The 14,298-nt window shown below is 45.8% G+C and overlaps 2 protein-coding genes across 3 annotated transcripts; both read right to left on the bottom strand.

The window, feature by feature from the left end:
• Window positions 1–1,539: 1,539 nt before the first annotated feature.
• SELENOS (selenoprotein S) lies at window positions 1,540–7,353 on the bottom strand. Of its 2 annotated transcripts, XR_009278453.1 has the most exons (7): window positions 7,194–7,353; window positions 6,928–7,062; window positions 5,332–5,438; window positions 4,429–4,518; window positions 4,262–4,337; window positions 2,678–2,767; window positions 1,540–2,360 (listed from the first exon to the last, which is right to left on the bottom strand). XR_009278453.1 is itself a non-coding variant. In XM_058846952.1 (6 exons), the coding sequence occupies exons 1-6, from the start codon at window positions 7,267–7,269 to the stop codon at window positions 2,281–2,283; spliced, it is 564 nt and encodes a 187-aa protein (XP_058702935.1). In that variant the 5' UTR covers window positions 7,270–7,353; the 3' UTR covers window positions 1,540–2,280. The 2 variants fall into 2 exon arrangements, 1 of the variants encoding a protein (XP_058702935.1); XM_058846952.1 differs by lacking the exon at window positions 2,678–2,767.
• Window positions 7,354–7,544: 191 nt separating this feature from the next.
• Window positions 7,545–13,388, bottom strand: SNRPA1 (small nuclear ribonucleoprotein polypeptide A'). Its single transcript, XM_058846951.1, has 10 exons — window positions 13,321–13,388; window positions 13,119–13,258; window positions 12,334–12,481; window positions 11,750–11,828; window positions 11,350–11,396; window positions 10,512–10,614; window positions 9,879–9,958; window positions 8,703–8,778; window positions 8,248–8,341; window positions 7,545–7,730 (listed from the first exon to the last, which is right to left on the bottom strand). Exons 2-10 carry the CDS (start codon window positions 13,198–13,200, stop codon window positions 7,672–7,674), a joined length of 768 nt encoding a protein of 255 aa, XP_058702934.1. The 5' UTR covers window positions 13,201–13,258; window positions 13,321–13,388; the 3' UTR covers window positions 7,545–7,671.
• Window positions 13,389–14,298: the final 910 nt, after the last annotated feature.

The following is a 14,298-nucleotide window of genomic DNA, read 5'->3' as shown; positions in this document are numbered from 1 at the left end:
GGGGGAAAAAAAAATTTCCTGAAGGCTTTTTAATATGATCTTTCATAATTCAAGTTCTTGGGAATTCATACCAAACCAGGAACAATGGATTCATTACATAGTTCACTTTCACCTAATGCTTTCTACATGCTTCACTCCTGAGTTAAAAAGCAGCAAGAAACCACCTTTCCATAATGGTTGTGGTCAGGGGAGAGCTTTCCATTTGAAGTCAGAGGAAAAACTCTTCTCTCTTGTGCACATTGTGAGCCAAAAGAAAACTTTTATGAGCTGAGGTTTGTCCTCCCACCCTGTTCAATAGCTTAGAAGTATCTGACTAAGAAAATTCAAGAACTTGAGGATTAAAAAAAAAAAAAAAAAAAAGAAAAATCAGGTTGAAACTTCCAGAAATATGTACATCATTTCACTTTCACTTGACATGTCTTATTAAACCTTAGAATTTAAAAAAAAGAAAAAAAGCCGTATCCTTAGTCCTAGCCAGAAGCAAGTCTTGAGACAATGAGAAAGATTAGCATGTGCTCAGTTAAGACCTGCTTATTTATTTTGCAAATGTTTTCACTGAATTAAATAAACCCATCCCTGACCATCTTATCAACACAAGGATTTCTGCTTCTATAAGACAACAACCTCCCCCAGTTGTTTTTCTGAAGACATCTCAGTCTGTTGCCTGCTTTCCCAAAAAAAGGGAGATGTTCCCTACGGCCTTACAACTTAGTCCTGCTTCCTGAGGAAGACTCTTCAGATGTTGAAAATATCCTTCCCCACCTCTATTTCTTTTTGCCTTATTCAGGATTAAAACCTGAAGTTGCATACACTGGCCTCTGAATGAATTTCCATAGGAACATCAACAGCCTCACTTCACCTTCCACACACACTTGACCAAACACTTTGTTGTGTCTAAAACAAAAGCTCCTTGGTCTTTCAATTTCAACTTCTAAACTCTCTAATAACATACTCCTGTTGTGTTTCTAGTCAAGAGAAATATCAACAAGCATATAAACATCTATTCAAAACTGACACTTGTATCTATTGATAAGCACAAGTATTCCAAGAGTAAATATTCAGAAACAAGTGCTCTGGCAGCCCTAAGCTCTAAGGAGCCACTGCTCCCTCCCCAGTGCCCACAGACCAGCTCAGGAACAGCAACTGGACACAGGGACACTTGTCCTATGCCAACAGGAATTATTTCACTCCTTCCCAAAAACAACCTGGATTTTATTTGTCTGTTGCATTTTAGAGAGAAAATCAAGGGGATGGGATGCTAGGAAAGTTTGGTTATGATGACCAGTTGTTTTTTGTCCTCAATGCTGACATACACCAGAAGGATGAACACCACACACTCCTTGCACCCCTCACTTGCCAGTGTGGCACTTTCACTGGCCAGAGCCCTCCTCAGCACACACCACCCTCAGCTTTGGTGCTGCCCAAGCTGCAGCAGTTACTTCATCTCCCACCTTGCTTTATACACATTCATTGCATTAGAACAAATGCTTTCTATAAAAAAAAGATGCTGTAGAAAACCACAAGATTGTAAATACCAAATTTACGATGTTTGCAATTATATTTAATATTAATAGTGTCTTGTTTTTACAAAGCAGTTGCAATAAAAAAAAAAAAAGAAAAAAAAAAGAAATAGCAAGAATCCCCCTGTCTGCTGTCTATCATCAGTAATCCTCACTGGTTTGTTTACCATTTATAAGGAAAACATCATTCAAGCTGGCTTGTCACAGAGACTCTTCTGCCATAACTGGCCTTTGGTGCAAATCCGTGGCATTTGTCAGATCACCTGTGCTTTTTCTGAAAGTCCCCCTCCCTAAATTCAAGGTGTCTGCCAATGATAATATCCTTCCTCTCTAAAAGACTGTGTTTAGTTGGAAGGTAAATCTGGTAACATATCTGAGGATGGTAAATATCCTCATCTCACAGAGGTAAAGTGAGCATAGATAACTAAATTTGTCAGAGAGCCCAGATCTCACAATCCCAGGTGATTCACTATGGCTGGAGACTACACTCCCTCTCTACAGAAGAGTGAAAATTAACTGATTATACTGAAATTGCTTCTCTCTTTGCCCTCCCTAAGAGGATCAGGTATTTTTCTGGTGTACCATCAGCCAATGTCTTACAATTTGGAAAGGGTGTAAATCAAACAAACAAATTCTGTTTTAAGTTAACAAGTGCACTAAACCAGTCCCAAAGGAGTCCTTGTGACAGGCCAGCTGCAGGCAGCTAGACAGGGGGTAAGATCAGGCCTGCTAGTGCCAGGGGACACTAGGGACGTTAGCCTCATCCGCCTGCTGACGGGCCCCGCCGGCCGGGTCTCCAGGAGCACGTCCCTCCTCCTTCTCCAGACAGTGGGTTATAGCCTGGAACACAGAGGAGAAACCCACTCTGTTAATATTCATCCTCCACAGCCCTTCACCAAGGCACAAGGAACACCAAAAATAGATCTCGTAATATTTACACCTTGCTCATCCTTTATGCACGCAGCATTTTAGGGAGAATGAAAGCACAGAAAACATCCAGACTTGAGAGGGTTTCTCTCTTTTAAAAACCATTGCATAACATTTGTGTTTTAATTTGATCAGTTTGGATTAAATGAAATTGAAATGAATCACCATTTAATTTTTCTAAGTCTGCTCTAAAGCTGCAGGATAAATAGAGAAGCAACAGCAGCTCTTACAGTAAACTCTGTAGAGTTTATCTGTTCTCCAAGAGCCCCAACAGCCAGGGACTTAAAATAATCCCTTATTCCAGTCCTGCAAGGAGTAGTCTGAAGGTGAAAAGGTAAATCCACTCATTAATACTGCAAAGTATTCATTTGAAAAGGCAAGCATAGGCAGAAAGGCAAATACACTTTAGATGAACATCCTAATGCTGTAACCATGGGAAACTTCATGTCGGGAGAACCCACTGAGAAAGTTACAACTTGACACAAACCTAAGAACCCAAATCTTAGTAACCAGGGGGGTTTACAAAGCAACCTGACTGAAACTCCCAGCATCACCTTAATCTTTGAAATTTGTTTTTCTCATACCAGCCAAGTTTTGCTTTCTAGCTCAACTGAGCAGCTGAGCAGCACAGATGGTTCTTTCACTTCATGCTGATCTACCTCAGGGGAAGATCTGAGACCTCTAATTCTGTAATTGGTTACTTAAGTAAGGACTTTGCTGTGGATTAAAATAGGACAGGTAGCAGCTGGAAGGGTGCCCAAACCCAGCTTCCCTGATCCTGGCTCTCAGCACAGCTGACCCCTGCATTTCTCATCCCCAGGGAGGTAAATATCCCATGACAGAGCTATCAAAGGTACCCGACAGCATCAGACATCACACCCTCATTAAACAATCTAAGATGAATCAATGGCTTGATTCCTTCAAATGTCAGGAGAAATACTCAAAGCAGAAATCCCAGCACTGCACTGGTATTGAGGTTTAGGATGTTTAATCAAGAATCCACAGGTTTCATACACTTAATCAAGTCACTCACTCAGCACTGCACCCTAAGTGGGCCTCCTTTTCAGCCTGATTGAGGCTGTCTGGATGATCCACTCCACTGTGGAAAAGTGTCATTAAAATACACCCAAATTAGCACCTGCAGGTATGGGCAAGGGCTGCTGGGCTGAGAGGAGAGGAAGCAAACTGCCTGCATGGCCAGTGAGCCTGACATGGGCAATGTGAGGCCATAGAAAGCACTTCATCCATCAAGATGATTCCAGCAGGTGACTGAGTTTAACAGTGAGATGCTCTTTGAGAGTTGGTAAGAGTTTATACAGCTACAGGATTTATACATTCAATAGGTCAGCACTGTGGTGTTTGAAAAGTAAGGTCACATTTTACATAATAATTTCCTTTCATCTTCTGAATATACCTAATACAAAGTAAAATACCCTCTTCCTGCATTTAGTCAGTACTTCAGGTGCTTGAAAGACAGACCAGATACTAAATTATTTGCCTTATACAATAATGGCCAGAAATAACTGTAAGAATCTTTAATTCTGAGTGGCAAAAATCTCAGTAAATTATGCCAAAGCATATTTACCAAAAAAACTGACACATTCTTTTCCCAGGGAAAAGCACTCCCAAAACTTCCTGCCAGCTTTCTGCACAAAGGACAGAGCAGACCAGCTGATCAGAGATAAAGAGCTCGTTTGTAAGGAACATTTTGTTTCTTCCTTGAAAAAGACAAAAAAGTATGTAGAGAGTCCATAGATACAGCTGGATAAATGACCTGTTCCATGCTCAGAGTGTCTGAAGGATTCCATACTCACCACCTCCTCTCAAAGGCTTTTTGTTTGGTTTAGATTTTGGGAGTGCTGAGGCAGAGGCACCAGATTCTACTTCTTGCTGTTCAGAAAAGCAAAAAAGTTACTCAGTACAAATTTCAGCTCCCTCAATCACACAAACACAACTGTGACATGATTAATGTGGTTGTTACCTGATTCAGTTTCAGGTTTCCTTTGTAGCTTTTTCCTTCTTGCATACTCTCCCACATTGCAATCTTCTGCCTTCGCCTCTCCTCCTCCAGCTACAGAATAAATCCAGGATAAAGCTTTAATCTTAGAACTAAGATTTCAGAGCTAACAAAATCCCCAGAAACAAAGACTCATCAAAATCTATCTATCTGATGCAGTATCCCTGAGACTATGGAAGAATTTACTCTTTTCATACACCCACATCTCCACCCCTCCTCAGGATGTCCTGACTGAGTCTGTGGCTTCTTTTGGCCACTTGATGCTTTAAAACATTTTGAAAGTAAAACAGAACCGGTGGCAGGTTTAAACCCTGAATCCATAAAAAGTACTAAGTAAAGAATATTGCATGTGACAGTAATTCAATGCACAACGTGGGGTTCTACAGAGGAAAGAAAGGACTTTTCCTTTGTTTTTAACTGCCAATATTACTGGAAGCATGAGCTATAAACTGAGGTCTGAGTGTCTGACTGCAAAAGCAAAACCAGAAGAGGTGGGATGATGACCAGTGTTATTGCTGTGCTGATCACACCTATTTTCTGCACTGCCCCACTCAGCAGTTCTCTATTCCTCATGATCTCAAGCTATAATTCAGACCCTTCAACTGCAGCGATGCTAAGCTACATTTCTAACACTTACATTTGCCTTTAAGAGCAGAAAACACACATATGCAGTGGTACAGTTAATTTAAATGCCAGCAAAACCCCTCCAGCTATTCACTGCACACACAGCTAAGTTCCTGCAGGTACAGATTTACCTGGGAACAAATGAACACCAGACCCACAATTACAATTTGCTGCTTTCTTTTACAGCAGCAAAGTTCTTGATGAGAAATTGATGAGTTAAAGGAAGAAATGCTCTCTGGTTACCTGTCTTTGCTTTTCCTTGTATCTTTCTGCTTGTGCATTCAATTCCTCTTGCATCCTGAGGCGAGCTGCTGCCAAAGCTTCCTGCCTTCTCACCACTGCATCAGGTTCTAGGAAATCAGGAAAGAGTTTGCAAAGCTACTCAAAGTAAATTCTAGATGGTCTCCTCAAAGAATTGTAATAAGGAAAGCCTCATATCTCTCCCTGCAGCTGTTTTTCTAAAAATCACAGCTCAAGTTCAGTTTCCAGCTAATCTTTTATAGTAATTTATATGCTGAATTAAACTTCATCGTGTTTTACTGTTTTAAAGCAATTTCTTTAACAGGATTTTAATAAGGACACAAGTATAACTAACCATAAAGTTTAAACTTCACACTTCAAGGACACTTCCTTCTATATCTGAAGGATTTGTTAGATACAAATTAATTCAGAAACATCACCCAGGCTTCACAGGGACCATTTTTACCCAGAGAACTTCTTTTACGCAGAAGGATGAGGCAACCAGCCCACATTCACTCCTACTCCTTCTGGCAATGGGTCCTGCTGGTGTCAGTGCAGCAGTGGATTTAACACCCTCCATCAGCAGACAAATCACTTACAAACATGACACAGATCTCAAGAGACACCTGGAGGTCTCAGAAAATCCACACTGAGGCACCACTGCTCTTCATGAATGGCCTTTGAAGGTCAATAGGAAAATTAAATTATACCCCCCAAAAAAGGCAAATGTTGCTCTGTTTTCTTCCACCTCCACATTTGTTTGCTTCATTTTTTGCTATGATCCAGTGATGAATATGAAAAAGAAATGTCAGTACTTTCAGTAATTTCATTTTTACAGGCAATTTGGGCAATTAAATCATCATTTAATTATCATCACAAAAGAACAGCAGAAAGATAAGGGCACGCAAATAAGATTTTACTGGGGCCCCATGTCCTGTCGTGCCAATGTGCCCAAGGGATCAGTGCCAAGCACTCATGGATTTGGCAGAGCCACGAGCACAGCCTGTGCTTCTCAGCAGGATCCTGACTGTGAGATTTACAACCTGTGCCACACTCCCAAAGATAACAGCGTCACACCCCAACTGCACACAGTCCCGCCACAGCAGGAACTGGGAAAGAATAACTGGAAGGGGATGATGAATATTAATAAAAAGCGAGTATTTATAGAAGTATCTTCCCCAAGATTTAGATTTGGGAGTTTTGGTTTTGTTTGGTAAGCCTAGAAGTTATTTGGTAACTGACCACGGGTGCTTTTAGCCTCCATCCCCTCAGCTCCTGCACCACCAAAGAGCAGATATCCCCCGTCCTGTGATGTCCCGCTCCTTCATTCCCAAACACCTTACTTTGGGACGCGGCTTTTCCTTTCTTTCTTTTAAAAACACTTCCCTTGGCCCAACTTTTCCCGGTGATCTCCTCAGGCTCAGGGGGCTGAGCCGTTATCCCGAGCATCCCTCTCCTCTAAAACCCCTCCCAACCGGATCTCCTGCAGGCTGTTACCAGCTCCAGAGCCCGGTGCGGATCCGAGCGGCTCCCAGGCACCCGCCCAGGCCGCGGAGGGCCCGCAGGAGCCCGGAGGCCACAAGCGCGTTCCGTACTCACCCTCGGCCGCCTCAGCCGCTCCGGGCCGGCCGCTCGGCCGCGCCGCCAGGCTGCGGGACACCTTCTGCACGAGGAGATACACGGCGACGACGGCCAGGAGCATGTACCAGCCATAGCTGGACAGCACCGAGCCCGCTGCGATGGGGACAGGCCGGAGGTGAGCGCGGGCCGCGCGGCAAGGGGCCCACCCGGGCGGGGGAGCGGCCCCGGCTCCGCGCCTCGGCCCCGCCGCCCCCCGCCCTCACTCCCGGCCCCCGGCCCCTCACCCGTGTGCTGCAGGGCCTCCAGGCCGCCCCGGCCCAGCGCCGGCCCCGCCGCGGGACCGTCACCCCCGGGCTCCATCACCCGCCGCCGCCTCACGTCCGGGCCCGCCCCGCTCCGCCAATCACCGCCCCGTCCGCCGCCGCCTCACGTCCGGGCCCGCCCCGCTCCGCCAATCACCGCCCCGTCCGCCGCTGCCAGGAAGCGCCGCGACGCCGCCGGCCGAGTGCCCGGGGTGACGTGCGGCTGCGCCGGCCAATGAGAGAAGGGAGGCAGGCGCAAGGCGGCCAATCAGGGCGCGCACGAGCCCGCCCCCGGCCCGCCCCCGGGCGGGAAGCGGATGCGGCAGCACCGGGAGAAAAAGGGAGCGTTCGTTTATTGAACAGCGAAATGCGCGAGGACGGGAGCGATGGGGCCCTGCCGGGGACAGGAATGGGACAGGAAAGGGCTCCTGGGGAGGGCTGGAGCGCGGCACGGCCCGGGCTACGATCCGTTTGGCACTGTGTCCTCTTCCATTTCTTCTTCGCCGTCCTCCGATGGGCCTGAAAGGACACGTCAGAGTTTTAGGGCAGATGCTGCAGACGTTGCTGTTCTTTCCCCACCCCTCTGCAGAAGAGTTATAAAGGGAACGTTTAAGAACTCTACAGAATGGGAAATCCAGATAGCCCCAACATACAGAAAACTGGTGCTATGGCCAGCCTGCAGCTGAGACCCATCTCTGCAGGGCTCCCAGACTCACTGCTGTACCCACACTGATGCTCAGCACAGGTCCAGAGAGACTCTGTAATTCATCTCATTTTGTTCAATAACTGGGATGAACTTTGGAGTCATCCAATGCAGCAAAGCAGCTTGTTTGGCACCTTGCTCTGGAGGGAGTGCAGGTGACAGCCCTGAGCTGCACTCAAGGCCAGCAGATCACACAGAGCCAGGGATGTGCTCCACACATGACAAACTCACACTTTTTCTACCCAACTCCCTACAGAGATCACATAAAGCATCAGGAACCAAGGAAGAGAGGTGGATTCTGCTTAAAGAAGAGTAGCAGAAGTAGAGAGTAACCTGATTTCCGCTCCCTGCCGGGGATCTGTCCCGCCTGCAGCAATCCCTTCAGCCGCTCCACCTCCGCCAAGGTCGAGGCGTTTGCTATGGCAGTCTGAGAAACAGAGAACTCAGTGAATCCTCACACACCTGTGTCAGACTTCTCAGAATAAACACAAAACCCAGATTTCTACCAGTTAAGTGATGCTGAACGCCTATGGAAGTTCTACTAAATTCTAGTTCTAGAAAATTCTACAAACGACAAATCATTACCTCCCCCTCCCACGGAAGAACTCAGGTTAACATTTCACTTAAGTTTTCAAAATACACGTAGGTCAGAAGAAAACTTATTGAAAAAGAACCTAAACCAGAGACAGGACATGCTGATCTATTTGTCTGAATAGCACAAAGGAAATGTTTGTTCAATTTGGATCCATGGCAGCTCTTCTCCTCCACTTTTCTCCTGCCATATTTACCTTAATTGCCTCCACATCCCCTGGGGAGGGCCCAGTTTTCTTTTTGTCTGTTGGCAGACCAGCTCCTGGATTGAAGCTTCAAAAGGAAAAAAAAAAGACCTGTTAACACTTTTTGAAGAGTAGCTGCTTCTCTTAACTTGAAATGCTTCCAAACTAGGTTTGAAAGCATTTCATTCCATCAAGTGTAGTATCTTATCTCTGTTAACAAACTGATACAGTGAAGAATTGCCTCCTTCAGAAACACCAGCAACTTGTCCTCACTGTCCCATTACTCCCCCCCACCTTTTCATCTGCCCAGAGGCAGAACTCTATTAATCAGGCAGCTGACAAAAGCTCTTTGGTTTGGATGTTGTTGAACACTCAGCTGGTCTGTTGCCATTACAAAAGCAGGGTGGATAAATAAAGACTAACTGAAAGTGGGTGTTCTGTTCCCATGTGTCGAATATGATACTACAACAGCCTAAAGTAAAGCCTGCACTAAAATGGTCAAAAGAAAAAGGTTATCTGCTGCTGCTGCTTTAAGGAAAATCACCTGCTTATTCTAGAACTGTCACAGACCTGAATCCCTTTCCACTCACAAACTCGAGCTCAAATCCATCTATTATAGCTTTAAATGCTAAATAAGTTCAAGACATTTTTCTACTTAACCATGAATTTGGAAATGCTGTTGCCACACATGATCTGAATTCTTATTACCAAATAGGTTAATCAAAACATATGATGTACCACTTAACAATTAAACTAATTAAACATACACTCTAATAGCTTAATTAAAGATTTTCATTTGTATTTCATCTCCTAACTACAGCAGATTTTGCAGTTTATTCCCTGGCAAAACAAAATAATTAAGTTACCAATCATCTAGGAGAAAAACCCCACCAAACACAAATTAAATAATGGCCACCTCTCTGCAGTTAAATAACAAAAATAAAATTAAGGTTTCCTGCTTGTTGACTTCAGTGAATCCAACTTGAACAAGTTCTCTCTTTCAGAAACATTTCTGAGATGTATTCACCACCATCCAAAACTTGGGGTGCTTGGACAAGGCACTTCTGGATCCCAAAGCTTTTGAGGCATCCTGCCAGCAGCTGATATTTCAGTTTTCTGCCTGATACTGCACACAAAGAAAGTGGTGTTTCTGAAGGAGGATGCCAGTGTAAATTTGTTTTATCTTACGTTTTTGCTCTCCTGGCAATATCCTTTGCAAGCTGTGCACCCCGTTTGCCCTTGAACATTTTCTCTGCCTCCTGTCGCTCCTACAGCGATACCACACACACACACAAAGTTAATTTGAGAACATCACAGTTTGCAAAGCTTCTGTCTTGGCCAAGAAAGACACTTTGGCTCATCTTCATCAGTGAAATTGGTACATGGAGACCAGATGCAAGAACAAGCAGATAAACATTGCCCAAACACTCAAAGATGTATCAACTTTGTGCTCTTAGAATGAAGAGCTCTTTCCCACACTCACCCCCCACCCAGAGCTGAGGGCTGTGGTGGTTTTGCTCATTTCTTTCTCTAAAGGTGTCTCCTACCAACACCAGAGAGACAGAAAAGAGTTACATTAAACAAAGGCACTAAAACTTAATTAAACATAATTAAACAGATTCTATCCTTAACAGAATGAAACCATGAAAGGAAACAATGAGTGTTGTAGACCCACTTACAGAGTTTCAATAAAATTTACAAGACCACTGTTCATGGTGAATTTTCAAGAATGAAACAAACAAACAAAATAAAAACAAAAACCCAAACAAACAAACAAACAAACAAATAAAAAAACCCTAAATCAAAAGCAAGCAGACTTACTTTGAGCTTCACTTTTTGAAAATCCAGCACTCTGACCTGGGGAACTTTATGAATTAGATATAATCTGTAATGTTTCTTATTTGTTACAGGATTCCTTAGAACGCTGTGAAATAAATAAAGGTTATAAAGAGGCTCTCAATACAAAATATTTTAAAATACACTTGTATTGAAATATATTAATATACTTGAAATTAATTCATGTACTTCCTGCTGCAACAGATAACAAATAACACCGTGAAATAAGCCTACTGACAGTTTTTTGATACTATGGAAACTGTAGTAAAAACTTGCACTTTAGCAATTCAGTAGATTTAACTGAAGGACAACATAAAGAACAACCTCAAAATAATCATAATACTCCCCCCAAAAATAATTGAAACATCACTTTTCCTATCTGGACACTGAACAACTGAAAAATCACAGGGCAAGCCGTGTTCCTCTCTGTCCCTCAGACCAAATGTGATACTATTGAAAAGTCCTTGTTTGCATGTATTTTAAACTATTTTTTTTAATCAACCAATTAAACCTTTTAGGTTTTTAAAGGTTAAGTTCACTTCAGCACTTATGTATTGGTTTATAGAGATGTTAATCTCATTATCCCAACAGTCTATAAAACCAGTATTACATATATATAAAACAGTATGTAAAACCTCAGACAATAATCACCAGATGTTTATGAAGAGTAGAGGAAACACTGTTTATCAATTCAATTTTTAGACTTAAAGGATCTGTCACAGCTCATAAAAAGCAGAGCACTCCAGACCAAAGCAAAGGGCCAGGCCAGCAGCAGAGCTCAGACAGGAGAGAAAGAGCAGCTTTTCTTTTTGGGGTTACATACCTCAGGTAAGTCAATGATTTAATAGTTGCTAACGGATCCAGTTCACCCTGGGTAAAGGGAAGACAGGAAGAATTTTTAAGCCCCTTTAGCAAAAAAATCAAATAATTGAAAATGAAGTTGCTGAACTTGTATCTCTTTTAGAGATTAATTAAATTACTGCAATTATTTTAATAGGAAAACCACTAAGCTTTGTGACTGCTGTTCCACTGCATGAAGCCAACCACGTTCACTAAAGCATGTACATCATTAACTACTGCCAAAACTACAGGATATTGCTCTAAAGAGAAAGAACCAACTATTACCAAAAGCACATGGCACTACTCTCAGGCAAATGGTTAATTAGAGAGATGAAAACCACAAATTTTAAGCTTGTTTAGCTTTATCCTGCATCACAGCTTACCAGTTCAGCAATGTTGTTGTTGGTAAGAATGAGCTCTGTGAGGCTGGGCAGAGCCTGTTCCAGGTTCTCACCAATCCGACTGAAGAACAACAAGAACCAAAGGTTTCATTTAGGGCAGGAATTAGCAATGGTGAAAATACACAGAGAAACACAATAACACAGAGGATCTCTCTGTGAAAAACCCACTGTGACACCAGGAGAAGTTTGGCTGAGCATCCAAAACACTTTTCTAACAAAGCTAGCAATATGTCACTGCAAGAACATTAGATGCAATATGAGATTTAAATCCATTCCCTTGCAGGTATCCCTTCTTTTGTGTCTTTATGGAGCTGATTATTGAAGTCCAAAGATCTGGCCAGATCCCAAACTCTGCATCTCCTTGTGCTGGCTGAGAAACAAACACCGACTTTTGCACTGTATGAGGAAAGAAACTGAAAGAGGGCCCACACAGTGCTCCGTGCTGATTTTACTGCCTGAAACAAACACTCCTGCACCTACCCAGCACTGACAGACACACACACCTCTCTCCCAAAAGCATCTTCCTCTGCCCCAGGGTCCCATCAGGCTAAAACACAGCTCCTTACCAAATCCTGTTGTTATTCATGAGGAGAGTTTTCAGCCTCCGCAGCAAGGGGAATCCGTCCAGTTTGCGGATCTCATTGTCAGAGAAATCAATGGCATCAAACTGGTCCAGAGTGGCACCCAAGTTCTCGATAACAGGGATTTTATAGCCTGGAGGGAGAGTGCAAGGCAGGGATCAGATGGTGCCCACGGCAGAGCAGACCAAAGCAAAGCAGAGTGTGTGGGGGCAAATCTGGATGGACTGAGGATGACGATAAGCCTCAGACAAAACACCTCGGGATTGACTCTCCCCCTCAAACCAAACAGCGCTCACGGCTTTTTCAATCCTTCTTCCTCTCAGCAAAACCAACTTTCTGCACATCCCTCGCGCTGGGAGCGCATCCCACCCCCACCACAGCACATTCCTCCTACATCTCCCCGTCTTAGTGGTTGGGAAAAGATGATCTTTAGGTTCTTTTCCAACCAAAACCATTCTCCCGCTTTGTAATTCGCTCCTTCACATCCCCCGCAGGTTCCGGAGCCACTGGAGCCTCTTTAACCACCCCCGGCCACTGCAGCCCCTCCAGCAACCTCCCCGCGGCTTCCCCGTCCTGCTGCGGCACCTCCAGGCCCCACTGCAAGATCCATCAGGGACCCTCCAAACCCCAGCACAGCCTCTCCTCCGGCATTCAACACAGTCCCCCCTCAGACTCCACCACACACACACACACAGAGCCGGGCCTCAGCCCTCCGCCCTCGCCCGCCGCCTTCCCAGCACAGCCCCACTCGCCCCGCGGGAGGCGCGCACCGCGCAGATCGAGCTCCCGGTCGCGGACGGCGTTGGTGTACTGTGCCGCCTGCTCGATCAGCTCCGCCGTGAGCTTCACCATCGCCACAACCCGCGACACACCGCCACAAGCAGCGACACACCGCCACAACCCGCGACACACCGCCACAAGCAGCGACACACCGCCACAAGCAGCGACACACCGCCACAAGCAGCGACACACCGCGACACCACAGCGCGCCAGGCCGCCGCAGGACACCGCGCCGAGCGCCGAACACGCGCAGCCGCGCAGCCGAGCGCCGAGACAGCGAACGGCAGGGACCGCCCCATGCCCGCATTCTCCGCCTCAGGGGCCGGTACAGCCCTCAACACCCATCCCTCCATTCTCATCCTCCCGGGCTGGTACAACCCTCAACACCCATCCCTCCATTCCCATCCTCCCGGGCCGGTACAGCCATCATTCCCATCCTCCCGGGCCGGTACAGCCCCCAACATCCATCCCTCCATTCCCATCCTCCCGGGCCGGTACAGCCCCCAGCACTCATCCCTTCATTCCTCAGAGCCCGGTACAGCCCCCAACATCCATCCCTTCATCCCGCTCCTCCCCGGGCCAGCTCCCAGCCCCACGCCTCAGCCCCTACAAGCTCAGAAGGGACTTGGCTTTGCTGTCAACAGTGCCCTAGAGAAGCACAGGTGCCACCAGAGGTTCCCTCCCACCTTCTGGTGCTTCCAGGCACAGATTTATCTGCAGAAATCCGGGCAGAGCGGGAACACACGTCCTGCCATGGCTGGCGCTTCCCTTCGGACAGAACCGTGTTCAAGCACTTGCTGCTTCCCTCCTGCTGCAGATCCAGGGCACCTTCTGCAACCACAGCTCTCAGTACTTTCCGTCCATCCCAGCAGCAGCAGCTCAGCCTTTGCTCCCGGACATTGTGCTGCCCATAAGGGCTTTCCCCCTGCAGCATTTGGGACAGTTTCTCTGTCCCTTCCGTGTGCGTTCCTGGTCTCAGAGTTGCTATGATGGGCTGAGAACACCCCACAGGCTGCAGCACGACACACACTCTTTATCTGTGAGATAAAACCTGCCTGCAAATGTCACTACATCCCCCTAACTGGCTTTAGGGATTTGGGGAACAGCAAGGAAGAGCTAGGAGTTGTGCTGGGGGAGCTGAGGTGGCTCTGGCTGCTGTGCCTGGCCAGG

This window comes from Poecile atricapillus, chromosome 11 (assembly GCF_030490865.1).
Source record: "Poecile atricapillus isolate bPoeAtr1 chromosome 11, bPoeAtr1.hap1, whole genome shotgun sequence".
In the NCBI taxonomy this organism is placed as follows: Eukaryota; Metazoa; Chordata; class Aves; order Passeriformes; family Paridae; genus Poecile; species Poecile atricapillus.
Note: the sequence above shows the minus strand (reverse complement) of the source record. Positions and strands in the feature narration are given on the sequence as shown.

Excerpts from the sequence above, each read along its gene's own strand:
- SELENOS (XM_058846952.1), bottom strand. The coding sequence starts at position 7,269 with ATGGAGCCCGGGGGTGACGGTCCCGCGGCGGGGCCGGCGCTGGGCCGG. Across the intron at positions 4,519-5,331 it reads ACAAGGAAAAGCAAAGACAG|CTGGAGGAGGAGAGGCGAAG; the intron begins GTAACCAGAGAG and ends TTTATTCTGTAG. Across the intron at positions 2,361-4,261 it reads AAAGCCTTTGAGAGGAGGTG|GCTATAACCCACTGTCTGGA; the intron begins GTGAGTATGGAA and ends TCTGTGTTCCAG.
- SNRPA1 (XM_058846951.1), bottom strand. The coding sequence starts at position 13,200 with ATGGTGAAGCTCACGGCGGAGCTGATCGAGCAGGCGGCACAGTACACC. Across the intron at positions 11,829-12,333 it reads ATGAATAACAACAGGATTTG|TCGGATTGGTGAGAACCTGG; the intron begins GTAAGGAGCTGT and ends GTTGTTCTTCAG. Across the intron at positions 11,397-11,749 it reads ACAACAACATTGCTGAACTG|GGTGAACTGGATCCGTTAGC; the intron begins GTAAGCTGTGAT and ends CCCTTTACCCAG.